General features: G+C 36.7%; 1 protein-coding gene across 1 annotated transcript in view; it reads left to right on the forward strand.

Moving 5' to 3' along the window:
* The first annotated feature begins 698 nt into the window (after positions 1–698).
* The window catches only part of LOC149817217 (DNA polymerase delta subunit 1), a 67,672-nt gene continuing 52,764 nt past the window's right edge, over positions 699–15,606 (forward strand). The window contains exons 1-9 of the mRNA XM_089987046.1: positions 699–972; positions 1,098–1,208; positions 3,114–3,220; positions 3,308–3,467; positions 6,135–6,330; positions 6,443–6,578; positions 7,118–7,255; positions 8,221–8,298; positions 8,506–8,597. Of these exons, the coding sequence (XP_089843172.1) occupies positions 699–972; positions 1,098–1,208; positions 3,114–3,220; positions 3,308–3,467; positions 6,135–6,330; positions 6,443–6,578; positions 7,118–7,255; positions 8,221–8,298; positions 8,506–8,597 (1,292 nt within the window). The remainder of the gene's footprint in view (positions 973–1,097; positions 1,209–3,113; positions 3,221–3,307; positions 3,468–6,134; positions 6,331–6,442; positions 6,579–7,117; positions 7,256–8,220; positions 8,299–8,505; positions 8,598–15,606) is intronic.

Consider the following 15,606-nt stretch of genomic DNA (forward strand, 5'->3'; position numbering starts at 1 on the left):
TTTATTCATTTTCACATGCATTTTAATCATTTAAATACATTTACTTTTACCGATATCTTCCAACAAAAAAGCGAGAACTTTCAAAATTTTTGATTTCTCACAAGAAACTAAATGCCCGTGATATTGCCGCTTGAAAAACTGCAAACCAGCAAAATATATGAAATGGGATGAACTGAAATTGTCATAGTTTTTTTTTTCCAAACAAATGCATTCTACGTGATTCATTTGCTTGGAATTGATTATTGGAACAAGAAATATGGTTTTTTATGTTTAAATATTTATAAATAAAAAACCTTATAAAAATCTTCAGACATACCAGTTTACATATTTTGCTAACAATGACAAACCATCTTTATTGTCAGCCAAAAACTCGTGAGCATTTGAATTTTTTTTAAATATCATGTTTTTGAAAAAAAGCGGCACTTTTTTTTTTAAAAAATTGCATTAATTTTACAAATAAAAAATCAGAGAAATTAATTTATGGCATTATTCACCGAAAAACAGCAAGGTAAATATATCGTTTTTTTTCCAAAAAATCGTCAATATTTGTCACACGTCACACACTGCTCCAAGCGATCGCTTGGACTATAAAACGAGGGCACTTGGCGGGAAACCAAGTCTCTCTCTTCTCTCTCTCTCTCTCTCCGTGAGGACGAAGGGGAAGCGAGGAAGGAGGAAGGAGGAAGGAGGAAGGAGCAATGGAGAAGAACAAGAAGCGTCCATCTACCCCGGCGCCCCCTCCCAACCCTACATCAAAGAAGCCCTTCGAGCCCAGAGGAGGGGTGGGGATGGGAGCGCCCCCTCCCCCGGTGGAGGACGAGGAGATGGTCGATGAGGACGTCTTCCTGGAGGAAACCCTAATCCGGGACGAGGAGCTTCAAGAATCCGGCGTCGAGGGCCTCTCCGCCCGCCTGGCCAAGTGGAAGAGGCCTCCGGTCGACCCCGACTTCTCCTCCCAGGCCAAAAGCATCGGTATCAATCGCCTCTTCTCTTCAAGCCTTTATCTGTTTCCTTCGCTTCGTTTTCTGATCCTTAGGGTTAAGGTTTTTGGCTTCTGTTGTTTGATTTGGGGTTTTTTCTGGGGGTTTGGGTTTCAGTGTTTCAACAGCTAGAGATCGATTATATCATCGGGGAGAGCGATAGGGAGCTCGTGCCCCATTCGCTTGGCCCCACGGCGGTGCTTCGGATTTTCGGTGTCACGAAGGAAGGTTCGGCTCTTGTTTTGATTATTTTTCTTTGGACTTGACTGTGTTTGAGTTTAGGTTACTTCTTATTCACCGGTTAATTTTCTTCTGTTCAGTTTTTTTAATTGGTGCTGTTTTTTGTTTTCTCTTATTGTTTAAATGATGCCATTGTTCACACTAAAGGAGAATAAGCTGTGCATGCGTCCAGAGCCGTACCTGTGTTTTATGGGGCCTGAGGCGGAGGGAAAAAATGGGCCTCCTATTAATATTAGGAGTTCAGGGCCAGGGCCTCCGATTTTTTTTTAAAGAATCAAAATAACAATAAAATTTGCATTCACATTAAACAAATATAATATTTCAAATATTTATATTATATTAAATAAAAATGTATAAAATATTTATATAAACTACCTAAACAATACTCATTGGCCTTAAAAATGGGCCCCTAAAATTTTTTTGGGCCCAGGGGGCCAGGGGCCCTGAGGCCCAAGCCTCATTGGCCTCTTTACAGGTCCGGCTCTGCATGCGTCCATGCGTGTTTCTCACTTACCATTGTTTAATTTATTTTATATCGGAATCTGTATATATTGTGGCAATTGCGTGGAGTATTGTTCCCCAAACTAGCTGAGGAAGAATTTGCAAATTGATGAAACTGGGTCGAAGAGGATGGTATCACTGGCATAAGAGATGTCATTTCTACTATTTTTGTTAATTTCGATTGATGCCATTTTTAAAGTGGTTTGCTAAATTCGTTGTTTAATTCTTTTTATAGTTTTGTTTGATGCCATTTTTGGAGTGATTTGCTAAACTACCTCAACTTTAGATTATGTCACACTTTCTTTTCTTTGTTCCCTTTCCGTTTTTTGTTGGCATTAGAAACTGAACACTTTCTATCTCCATGTCAATGTTTTCCAGAGCAATTAATGCACTGGAAAATTAGGATCTTTGCTGATTTATTTATTTATGAAAAGCTTGGTCCAGTTTTAGTGATTCATTTAGAATTCCCAACTAGTAAATGAAGGCATTCTCTACAGATCGTATCAAAATGGATTTGGTTGTTTCCTAGCATTACAACAGTAGGAAGATCATCCTTTACCAAAAAGAAGTAAAACTGGTATTAGCTACACTCTAGGGTTCCATACTCTCTAGATAAAATTCATAGGTGCAAGTTTTATTTCATCAATTTAACCCCACAAAAGCATTCAACATTGTCCATTTACTCGCAATGCACTTTTGATAGATTTGTTTCAACATAAAAACATGATTTTCTCAATCGTGGAATTTTTGCACATTGTGGGCCATTGAATTTTTAAGCCTTTAAAAATTTGCTTCTATAATGTGATCATGCCAAGGTTGTAAAAAGCATATCGTTGTTATATATATATATGTATGTATTTTGTTGGTTTATCCAAAATACCCGATAGGGGTATTTTGGTCTTTTCACAATATAATATAAGTTGTGTACAACCTATTTAGGATTTTTTTTATTTTCTTAATTGTTATTTTTTCGTTTCATTTTTCCTTGTTTGGGACCATTGGGCCCCCCACTTGTATGGGTGTTGGGGTCCCCAACAATCATTAATATGACCGTTGGGGCTCCCCAACGTCTATCTAGCGGGAGTCCCAATGGTTCCCTTTCTCTCTCTTTTTCATCTTGTATATAAAGGGGTGTTACCCCTCATTCTTGTAAGTGTTCTTACACTCTCTTAATAAAATTATTTCTTTTTTGTTTCGAAAATTCCAAATTATCCAAGCTCAATTGGTAATTGGGTGGATCCAACCAAACCCTCGATGTGTCTGTTAATCACATTTTTTCTTGGTGGCACGAATGGAGGGATTTTTTGGTTTTATAATATTATTAGACCTTCTAACATATTCCTTTCTTACTCTTGGTGAATGTGTTTGTGATCTACTCAAATTTGGATGTAGGTCACAGTGTTTGTTGTCATGTTCACGGATTTGAGCCATATTTCTACATAAGCTGCCCTGATGGCATGGGCCCCGATGACATTTCCCAATTCCACCAGATTCTGGAAGTAATTTTCTTTCTTTTTACTATACCTATCACTTTTTAAGTTATTTGTTCTCAAAGACATTTTTGTGGTCCCATTGGCTTGCTACAGGGAAAAATGAAGGAAGCTAACAGGAACAGTAAGGTGCCAAAATTCATTGTGCGTATGGAGATCGTGCAGAAGAGGAGCATAATGTATTACCAAGAACAAAAATCCCACTCTTTCCTCAAAATTGTTGTTGCATTGCCGACCATTGTTGCCAGCTGCCGTGGTAAGCTTTCTAAACTAGAACTCTGTCATGTACATGCTCTGAGTTTCTTGGTCAACAATTTTTGACAAGCACTTTGGTATATTATTGGTGCATATTTTGTTTTTGTGTTTATTGAGTTAATGAAATCTGAACATGCTTGAAATCCTCACACCTAATTCATGTGATAAGCATCTGTCATTTTTGGAAGTATGTCTTCTCTTGAAAATGTGGACTTTGACATGGTACACCTATGATGTATTACTTCTAAAAGGTGTGGTCATGTCTGGATGTTGAGAACGCCAGTTCCTGTTGTAAAGGATCATGTTTTGTGCAACGACCTCATCATAGAAGATCATTTAAGAGCTTGTGGTCAAAGCTAAAATACATGCATCCATCATGAGATTGGAGATGATGTGATCCATTTGGTGAAAGTGTCTTGGATTTGCCGATGCCAATTGCTATTTCTTATCTATCATAGTTCTTTGTTCTTGGTCAGTAATAGAACTAGTTATGCTTTTGTTAATAGTCATATGACTAATTGCATAAGTCAATCATAAATAAGGACTGGATGCTTCAGTGCATATGGCTGCTTGTTAGCCTCCACAGAAGTGAGTTTCAAAGCTTGTGTATTTTCACTGCCTTTCTGTTTCACAATCGGGTGGATGAAATTCAAGTTACATGTTAACCATGATGAGGAGAAGTTTTCCCATGCTTTCCGCACAATTGGCATATGAAAACTCCTATGGAGAATCTGTTCATGCAAGATGGTAGCATAGACAGAGTCAACAAACTGTTCAAGATTGTTATCTATCCTTATCCTATGTTAAATGGACACTCTTCTTAACAAGCTGGATCTGTGTCTATTACTCGACACTGCTGACACTGACATGAATGTTTTTGGATACTCTTACTTTTGTTTAATGAGTATTCAAATCTTCATTGCAAATGTAGCTTTCAACTTTCTTTGTTTGAATTTGGACATACTTTTGTGGTTAATTTTATTAATTTCATCTAAAATTACGAGCACCTTGATGACCTTGTATTTGCCATATTCTATGGCTTTATTTTAATACTAAAAAAGAATAATGATAGGAAGGGCTTGTATTTTATTATTTCTATTCTCATTCATTACATTACTTGTTTTACACCCTCTTTCTTTATATTTCAATGTCGAGACATGCTTTCCCTTCTATGTTCTATATGCCACAATGTGGCCATAGCTCAACTCTTGGGTGTAGTACTTCATGGGCTAGGATAGGAGTGACAATTAATCTCTTATTCACAATGCTGGATGGTCTGGGTTTCTTTGTAACAACTTAGCTACCGGTTGGATGACACCCCCTTTTCCTCCTTCTTTCCTCCACCATGGGTTGCTCCTCCACCCGGACCACCCCTAACCTGTCTCCAGCCCGCCACTGGCCGGAAAACAGTGGGGGTACCAGCCGACCAAATTCCGGCTGGTGAACAGCTGTTAAATGGCTGAAAATTACCTTTTTAATGTTTTTTTCTTTTTCATGGATCGCTGGAAAATGGCTGGCCATGCCTTATTTTTGTTAATATTTTTTCCCCAGGTTTTTGGGTGGCTGGCTGGAAAATGGCCAATCTTGTTTTTTGCTATTTTTTCTTTTTTAAAAAATGGTTTGGGGTGACCAAAAGCCTGAAAACTAGTTTTTTGGTCACCAAACAACCTTAAAAGGCTGTTTTTGGGAAACCATGTTTGCCAAAGACCTGGTTTTTAAGCGAAACCTGGTTTGCCAAAATCCAGGTTTTGCCCTTGTCATCCAAACAGGGCCTTAGGATTTGCATTATCAATGTGTTCCTTTGAATTTAAGCTGGAGATAATGAATAGTAGTCTTTCCACTTATGACCTTTGTAATTCAAAAATTAAAATCTTCAGTTATCAGTGAAGGACAAGGATGCATTTATGGAAGACAACACAATGAATACAAAGATGAATCTTAACAAATAGTCTAGTAGGAGTTTTGGGTCGGGTAGGAAGGTATCATGATGACATTAGTTTCTGGAAACATTGCAATGGTTCATGTTCTCCAATTTGCCAAAATTTTTCAAGGGCTTACTTTCTCTGAATTGCCATAATGTTTTTATTGTCCATCTCTATTGTGCTCTTCTCCTTTACAAAAACTTGATTTATAATGTATAGGAGGGCATGATAACCTGGTTGTGAATGCTAAACAAGGTTGTCTTGTTCTTATTTTGTGCAGCGCAACTGAGAATTTGTATAGACGTTTCTTACCAACACTTCCTTCTTTGTGCTTTCTTATTTGTGCAATCTTCTTAAATTTGTATGCTTAAATTCTGAACTGCTTCATGTAGGCTGCGTGAGGTCTCCTCCATAGATTAATCTTGTTAGCATAGTTGAAGGGTTCCTTTCCCAGATAAGTTTCTATAGTTCTAAAGGAAACCTGGACTTAGTACTCTTTCATGGATCCTATCTTTTGGACCAAGGTTGGCAACATTTTTGTTGAAATCTGGTAATTCATATTGCATTGCACCATAGACCTTTGTCTTTTCCTTTTCAAGTTATTTTTTCATTTGTTCAGGTTATCTAGGTAGTCACTTGATATATGATTTTTGAAACTTTTTCTTTGCAGTTTTCAGTATCTTGTTTTCTTGGAATAAAAAAAATATGCATTTGAACTTTGGACTTACCTGTAACATATTCAACAGGCATCTTAGAGAGGGGCATACAAATTGATGGACTTGGTTTAAAAAGCTTCACCACCTATGAAAGTAACGTGCTTTTTGCCCTCCGTTTTATGATTGACTGTAATATTGTTGGTGGTAACTGGATTGAAATTCCTCATGGAAAGTATAAAAGAAATATGCGAAGTATATCTTACTGTCAGCTGGAAGTTCATTGCCTGTATCCTGATTAGAAAATGATCTATATGCTTTAGATTGAAGATTCATACAGATTTTCAGTTGAGTTGTTTTCATTCTGGGGAATCTTTTGCTTCTTTAATGTGAAATTGTAGATATTCTGAATTGATCAGCCATGCTCCAGAGCGGGAGTTCTCTAAAATGGCTCCATTTCGGATTCTTAGTTTCGATATTGAGTGTGCGGGTCGCAAAGGGCTCTTCCCGGAGCCTACTCATGATCCAGTTATTCAGGTTGGATTTCATGGCTTTATAGTGATTGCTTGTTTATTGGCTATTATAACTTTCTCTATATTTTCTTTTCTTTTTGATGAAACTAGGTGGGGTATTATGGATCTCTCTGTATCACTGATTAATAATCAAGGAGTTATTCCAAGAGCACTTAATATCTGAACATAGATAAACAGTAAACCCAATTGGGGGGCTTATCGCTCCAAATTACTTGGTTCCCTATCTAGAACAATTTGAAAAGAACCATGGAGAACTTGGTAGGGCCACTGCAACACAGGGGAACCATGATTGACAGACTGTGATTCACTGTAACTTTCTTGAATCAAAGTCAATGTTAATTATGATTCCATTTCTTGCAGGGAACCTACCAAGTTCAGAACTAATGCACCAAATCCCATCAAAATTCCAAAGTTACTCATGCTTGGGCAAGAGTACTATTAGGATGGTGATCTATTGGAAAGTCCTAATGTTGCACCCCTTCTGATTCTTTCCCAAAAGCAAAAAACTCAGTACAGTTAGTTTTACTTATTATCATTTTTCAGGTGGCAAATCTAGTCACACTGCAAGGTGAGGACCAGCCTTTTGTACGTAATGTAATGACCCTCAAGTCTTGTTCTCCGATTGTTGGGGTTGATGTGATGTCATTTGATACAGAAAGAGAAGTATTATTAGCTTGGAGGGTAAGTTCTTTTGTCCACTTTTCTGTGAGCTAGATTGATAGACTTCTATTTTATTATTGAAGTGCTTACCTTTTGCGGCAATGGAAGTGCTGTGGTATCTCTGTTTGTTAGTTGTTCTTCTAGGTTTGGCAACTACTCTTTGCATTGAACCATGGTTTTAAAACTCGTTGACTTGTTCTTGAGTGACCCGTGACTTGGCCGGGTCATGTTAACTTTATATTTTATATAAAATATATAAATATATGTATAAACTATGTATATTTTATAGTATTTTATCGATATATTATATATAATGTGCATTATATTGTATTTTTATAATATATTTAATGTATAATTTTATTAATATATGCATAACCATATTTTTATATATAATATACATATATTTATATTATATTTCATATTATATATATATATATATATATGCATGACTCGGCCGCCTCGTCCATGACTCGGGCGAGTTTTATACAAAACGAGTTTGTACTCCTTTTTGACCGAGTGACTGGGCGATCCGGGCCTACTCAACCGAGTCACTGGGTTGACCCGGCGAGTTTTTAAACTATGCATTGAACAACTTGTATGAATTTTTTAAATTTCAGTCTGTGGTTTTGAGTATTCAAAAAATATATTAGCTATGTTGTTTCTGGTTAAATGTACGACTTCCATCAGAAACAATTGCTGATCGATGGAGTTAAACCATTTTACAAGTTTTTTATTTTTCTACATGTCTATACATAAAAAGAAACCCATAGATACACATGCATATATGCATGTATCTGCACGTCTGTGTATCATTTGCCTATTTAGTTTTCCTTATGATTCTTATTTTCATTTATTTTATTTTATTTTGTGTTCACTTGATTCAAGAAAGAAATTGGCAGGATTTTCTATTTAGTTTTTCTTATGATTCTTATTTTCATTTATTTTATTTTGTTTCTGTTCACTTGATTTAAGAAAGAAATTGGCAGGATTTTGTTCGTGAGGTTGATCCTGACATTATAATTGGATATAACATCTGCAAGTTTGATCTGCCTTACCTCATCGAGGTACCCTTCTCTCTCTCTCTCCATCCTTTTGAGATGGTTGCATTATCTACATTTTCTACTAACTCATGGATACAAAAGAGTGTAGTCAATTTTCAATTAATTGTTGCTGGTGACATTCATCTTAGTTGGCAGCATTTTGTTTTGCTTAGTTCATTGCGAAGTTGACATGCAAGTCTTACGTCTATTGCTATTGATTTAATTGCGTAGAGGGCAGATGTGTTGAAGATTGCTGAATTTCCATTATTGGGTCGCATCAGGAATAGTAGAGTTCGTATCAAGGATACAACCTTCTCCTCAAGGTTAGATACATTTAACTTGGATAAAATCAGAACTGTGTGAGGCCCTTTGATGTGCATTAAAGTTCACTTGGCAACTGATGATTTGTTTTTCATTTTTTCTTTTTCTAGAAGCAGAATATATTACTTGTTAATTGAGTGGGTGCCATACTATGCGTGATATATTTGACTAAATCTTTCTTTTTGTTTGAATTTTTAATTTATGTATACCTTCAAATATTACTTTGGGCTTGTTAGGTTGCTTGTATCTAGACTACAAAATAACGTGGATTCTGAATTTATCATGATGAATAAATGAACTATGTGCATGTGCATGCTTGTGTGTGCATGCCTGCGTATGTGTGTGCTATTGCCATCGACAACCATTCTTGGATGTTAACGCTCACCACAAAAATGTAAATGACACGTCATTTTATGCATTAATTATCACCAACTATGGGGATTAATGGCATCCACTGCCATTCAACATCACTACAAAATCTAAATCGATATGTTGGTTTATGGATTAGTTGTCACCAACCATGGGCATCATTGTAATCTTATAAAGAAATTGTGCATTTCCACAGCACAACTGCTAAATGTGTCATTACTCTTTTTTGCAATTACAAAAATGCCCATGAATGTGCTAATTTATGAATCAAACCAGCACGTCTTCTTTAAATGTGAGGAATGTAAACTTGTTAATGTTCACATATTGCCATGGACTAACATCTCTTTTATACTCGTCGACATACATGTATATTCTAGCTTCTCTAGCTGTGAAAAATTGTCAAGGAGTTGTACATACATAGGCATACATACCTGCCTACATACATGTGCGAATATATATATATATATATATATATATATATGTGTGTGTGTGTGTGTGTGTGTGTGTGTGTGTGTGTGTGTGTGTGTGTGTGTGTGTGTGTGTGTGTGTGTGTGTGTGTGTGTTATCAAAGCAATAGAGTTCCAACCATGATAGAGATAGCAAAGAAGAAAATGAGAAGAGCAACTTCATTAACCTTGAAATGAGAAGAATACAATCATATAAGTGGACATCCCCTCTACCCCGCTGCAAGACAAAAATTGTTGACTCTACACTACCTGAGAAAATATAAAATACCCCTAAAAGGAATGCTATGTACATATAAATACAAAAAGGGGAAGCACACAAGAACAATAATATATATATATATATATATATATATATATATATGATACATAAGTCTCAACACTGCCCCCGAAGCTTGAAATGATGCAAGTGGAATCATCCCAAGCTTGGAAAGGAATGAACTAAAATGTAAATGAGCAAGACTCTTAGTGAACACATCGGCATTAAGATCTTTAGAGCCCACATGCTCAAGTGAGATAACTCCATCTTCATAGGCCCTCCTTTTAAAGTGACAATCTATCTCAACGTGCTTAGTTCTTTCTTGAAACTTCAGATTCTTTGCAATATGAGTGATAGTCATATTGTCACAATATAAGGAAGTCTGATTATCAACAAGAACACCTAGCTCTCTCAATAGCCACCTTATCCGTACAATCTAAGCTGAAACCTGAGCTATAGCTCTGTATTTTGCTTCAGCTGAAGATAGCACAACTCTTTGTTGTTTCTTACTTTTCCAAGAGATTAAGGAACTCCCAATAAAAATACAAAATCCAGTAGTAGAAAGACGATCCTGAGTAGAGTCCCCAAAATCAGCATCACTGGAAGCTCTCAACTTTCTAGAAGAAGATGAAAAGAACATACCATAATGCATGGTGTCCCTTACATATCTAATGATTATGAGAATTGCAACAAGATGGACTGTCCTGGTGGAGCTCATAAGATGACTAACCACATGGACTGCATAAGTGATATCAGGTCCGGATATAGTCAAGTATATCAAACTCTCAACTAACTGCCTATATGCCATTGCATCTTCTAATTCTGCTCCTTCTGAAGCCCTTAGTTTTAAATTTTCTTCTATTTAAAAACTAACTCTCTTTGAATCATCTTCCAATCTCGCCTTCACAACCAAATCAGTTGCATATTTATGTTGATATGCAATCTCTAAACTAAGGAAATAGTTTAGATTTCCCAGATCCTTCATTTAAAAAATACTAGCCAATTTTTTCTTGGTATCATCCACCTTTTGCAAATCGTCTCCTGTAATAATCATGTCATCAACATATAAGAGTACTATGTATTTTCCTTGTAAAGGATGATACAAACATGGCTAGGTCATGATAACTCTACTCAAAACCAAGAGATATGACAACACAATTTAATTTTCAAACAAAGCTTGAGGTGCCTCTTTGAGTCTATACAAATCCTTTTTGAACTTGCAAACTCTACTCTCAGGATCTGAGTACCCTTGTGGCAACTCCATATAAACTTCCTCATCTAGATCAATATTCAAAAGACATTCTTCACATCTAGTTGCCACAAGTTCCATTGTCTCACTGCAACTACTGTCTGCAAAGTCCTTATACTGTTCATATGAGCCGCTGGTGCAAAGGTTTCTGCAAAATCAATTTTGTACTGTTGATTGTAGCCCTTTGCCACTAATCTTGCCTTGTATATCTCAACCGTTCCATCTGCCTTTGTCTTGGTCTTATAAACCTACTTGCTCCCAAGAATATTCTTTCCTGGTGGAAGCTTTATCAACTCCCATGCATGCATATTCTCCAGTTTATTCATATCCTCTGCCATTGCTTATTGCCACTCTTCATTTGAAGTTGCCTTTGATACTTGAGGGAGGGATGAAGGAAGATCGCACGAAGTGGACGGTGAATCTAAGCTTGTGTGATTAGGTTCAACTGAAGAAGGAATTGGATCGTGATTGACCTCTATATTTTCTACTTCCTTTGCTTCCACTTGATTCAAGAATGGAATCTCAAGCTCATCAATATTTTCATGTCTTTTAGAATAGGTTTGTCCAAACCTATTGTCTCTCAAATGGATTTGCTCCACTTGAACCTCCACACGCCCGTTTATTCATTCATTTCAATAGATGACACTAAAAAGGACAAATCAGATTCATCTACCACCTTATCCCCAATTTGACTAAAATAGGGCGTATCTTGTGAAAGAAAGCATATCTAGATACTCAAACTTTTCTTCCAACCAGATCATAGCACTTATAGCCTTAGTTGTCAAATGCTGCACCTAGGTTGGCTAGGTGTAGGGCCACCACCTAGGCTTATGGGCATAGGCAGTAGGGTCCTATTTTTCTTACCTAGGCTGCCTAGGATCTTCATTTCTCGGCCGCATGAACATAATTGTCATGTTTTTTAAATTTTTTTGTCTCTTTTCTTTGTTTTTCTTCTTTCTCCTGCCCCAAAAGTTTTTTTTTCCATTCTCATTTTCTTCTTTCTTTTTTTCTTCCTCCTCCTCCTTCCCCCCCCCTAATTCTTAAAGGCCTCCTAGGCGGCCTAGCTGAGGTAGTCTCTTGGTCTCATGCACAGTTTCACACACACACATATATATGTTTTCTATGTAATTGTATATATTAACATATCATAAATATATATTATAAATTTACAATATTATGTGTTTATATTATATATATACATATATGTGTACTTGATTCATATATAATCTATAAGCGTATGAGTTATCCATTTGACTGTTTTTATGTAATATAACTGCTTTACAGTGTTTGACAACATATTATTTGTCTATTGCTTGTTGTTGATTGATTTTATGTTGTATACATCTTCTTAGACAACTTATTGAGAGAAATAGAGAGAGAAACAAAGATTTGCATATGTTTTTTATTGATTTGGAGAAGGCATACGATAAAGTACCTAGGGACGTTCTCTGGTGGACAATGATGAAGAAAGGTGTTTCTCTCAAGTACATTAGTATAATTAAAGATATATACGAAGGAGTAGTAACCAATGTCCGCACTTGTGGAGGGGTGACAACCAATTTTCCTATAACGGTTGGGTTACATCAAGGATCTGCTTTAAGCCCTTTCCTATTTGCTATAGTGATGGATGAGCTTACGAGATCAATTCAAGAAAATGTGCCGTGGTGTATGCTGTTTGCTGATGATATTGTTTTGATTGATGAGTCTAGAGATGGGGTTAATGCTAAGTTAGAATTATGGAGACAGACATTGGAAGCAAGAGGTTTTAAGTTGAGTAAGAGTAAGACAAAATACATGGAATGTCGGTTTAGTAAGCAACGAAGTAGTGATGGGAGTATAGAGAAGCTTGGTGAGCAAGAAATACTGGTGGATGATTGTTTCAAATATTTGGGATCTATCATTCAAAAGTATAGAGAAATTGATGATGTAAATCATAGGATAAAGGTTGGGTGGATGAAATGGAAGAGTGCAACTGGAGTGTTGTGCGATCGTAGAATGCCATTGCGGTTGAAGGGAAAGTTTTATAGGACGACTATTAGGCCCACTTTACTATATGGTACGGAATGTTGGGCTGCCAAGAGACATCATATTCAAAAAATGAGTGTAGCTGAGATGCGTATGCTGAGATGGATGTGTGGAAATGCAATAAAAGATAAGATTCAGAACGAGGAGATACGTAAGAAGGTAGGCGTTGCACCCATTGAAAATAAGATGAGAGAGAATCGTTTACGGTGGTTTGGACATATTCGGCGAAGGCCTAATGATGCTCCAGTTAGAAGGATGGAGAAATGGGAAAATATATTAGTTAAAAGAGGTCGGGGTAGGCCTAGGAAGACATGGATGGAGGTGATAGGAAAGGATATGAATGCTTTGAACCTCACCGAGGACATGGCACTGGATATAAATGATTGGAGGAGAAGGATTCATGTGGAAGACCCAGAATGATTTTCTTTTTTGGTTCATATCGCCGACCCCAATTGTTTTGGGATGAAGGCGTAGTAGTTGTTGTTGTTGTATACATGTTTGTTATTAATTTTAGTAGTTTGCTTGCATATTTTGTATATTTTTTTAATTTTTTTATTGGGGTACTGCTTAGTCCGCCTAGGCCCTGAGTGGTCTTTTTAAGGGCTCACAACCTAAGCTCCGGCTAGCGCCTTTTGCAACTAAGCTTATAGCTTTTTTGTCCATTTGGAAAAAACCAAGAAAGCAACATTTAACAGTTTTGGGAGACAATTTGTCTCTATATCTATCAGGTAAAAGTACAAAATATATACACCCAAATACCTTCGTCATTCTATAATTTATAACCATTCCACATATCTTATAAAAATTTGGTGTACCCTTAAGAACACTTGATGGCATACATTTTATCTGATAGACAACCGACTCCGACTGAATTGTCTCAACTCAATAAGCGTTCTACACATAGCCTCCAAAGAGAAGAGCTCTCGTTGTTTCCAAAATATGTCTATTATTCCTTTCAGCTACTCCATTTTGCTCAAGAGTATAGGGACAAGATTTTTGATGATCTATCCATTTTTCGTGCAAGAACTATTCAGCACTAGAACCAGTTCAATGAGTTTTAATCTTAGTTGATAATTGAGTTTTAATCATAGCACAACACTTTTTGAAGATCTCAAAGATTTTACATTTACTTATGAAATATGCTATCTCTAGTCCCGTGTATCCTAATGAATAAGATTGAAATGACACTTAACTTTGCTATCTCTAGTCCCAAATGGCAATGCATGACCCTTCGTCAGCCTACGACCCTTGCACTCTTTCACATGCCTTGACACAACTAACTTCGAAAGTACCAACAAACACAAAATGTTACAACCTAGATCTAGAGATATGACCTAATCTCTGGTGCCACAAAATTGACTCATCTACAACTGAAGCTCTTAAACTAACTCTACATCTCTTTTGTTAACTCATATCCAGCCAGTCTAGATTATACAAGTCTCCCCTATTATGACCAACCCCAATCTTTCTTCCTAACTAATCTTGTACAACACAATCAAAAGGACAGAAGGTAACAATATAGTTAAACTTGGTAATTTGGCTAACAAAAATAAGATTCATTGCAAGTGAAGGAACATGATAAACTTGTGAAATATTCAATTTACTACTAGGATAAGAATTGAGAGTAATGAATCCAACTTTTGATATAGCCGATGCAAAAGGTAAATGAACTCACAAGCAGTCATGTGACATGATGCTCTTGATTCTATCAGCCACCCAAGAGATATCTGCACAGACAATGTCAGAAGTGGTAGTAGAAACAAATGAGAGTAGGAGAAGGAACAACCAGTGAGTGACTGAGATAAGTGCTCCAACTGAAGAATCTGCTGTTGCATTTGCCGTATCAACTCCGAATCCATAGCTGACTCCCATCGGAATGCTCAAAATAACTTCCCACAGACAAGTCAAAAGACTTAGTACTTCTACTACCATCTATTTGCCCATTCTTGTCCCTAGGACTCTCTCCAGTAGAATAAGTCGCATAACCTCCACTCTTATTTCTCAATGCAGGGCCGGATTGCAATATATGCCCTATTTTGTTGCAATAGTATCATTTCATACTACTGATGTCACCTTTGGATGCTCCTGACATATAAATTCTCGTTACTGAATCTACTATTTTGACAAACAGACACACGGATCTCATCAAACTTCGCGGATCTCATCAAACTTCGCTGGATCAAGCCAAATCAATTCTCTTCTCCATCACAACCACAACCCCTAACCACACAACAATTTTTTTACACAAAACCAACAATAACAACAAAATATCCAAGAAGAATACAAAGGACAACCAATCACCACACCATCCAAGTCACAAATCTATATCAACTCTAAAGGATTTGTATCAACACATGGTACACCTCAAATACAATGGTATGCACAATATCAGCCCGAATATGTGAAATTAGTTTTGTCTGATTTACCGAGAATGACTTGACTAATATCTTTCTTCTTTAAACTCTCCAAACCCCCAAACTACAATTCATGCACACAAATGCAAAGGCAAATGCAGCAAAAACAATGTCGAAATACTGCTCACAATATGCTGTAAAGGAGACTAAAACCAGATCATCTACACCCAATTCTCGTAATAAAACCCAACAAACGCAACCCAAGAGCACGAGAATCAGTCAAGAAGGTAT

Source organism: Nuphar pumila, chromosome 14, assembly GCF_984573655.1.
Source record: "Nuphar pumila chromosome 14, dmNupPumi1.hap1.1, whole genome shotgun sequence".
Taxonomy (NCBI): domain Eukaryota; kingdom Viridiplantae; phylum Streptophyta; class Magnoliopsida; order Nymphaeales; family Nymphaeaceae; genus Nuphar; species Nuphar pumila.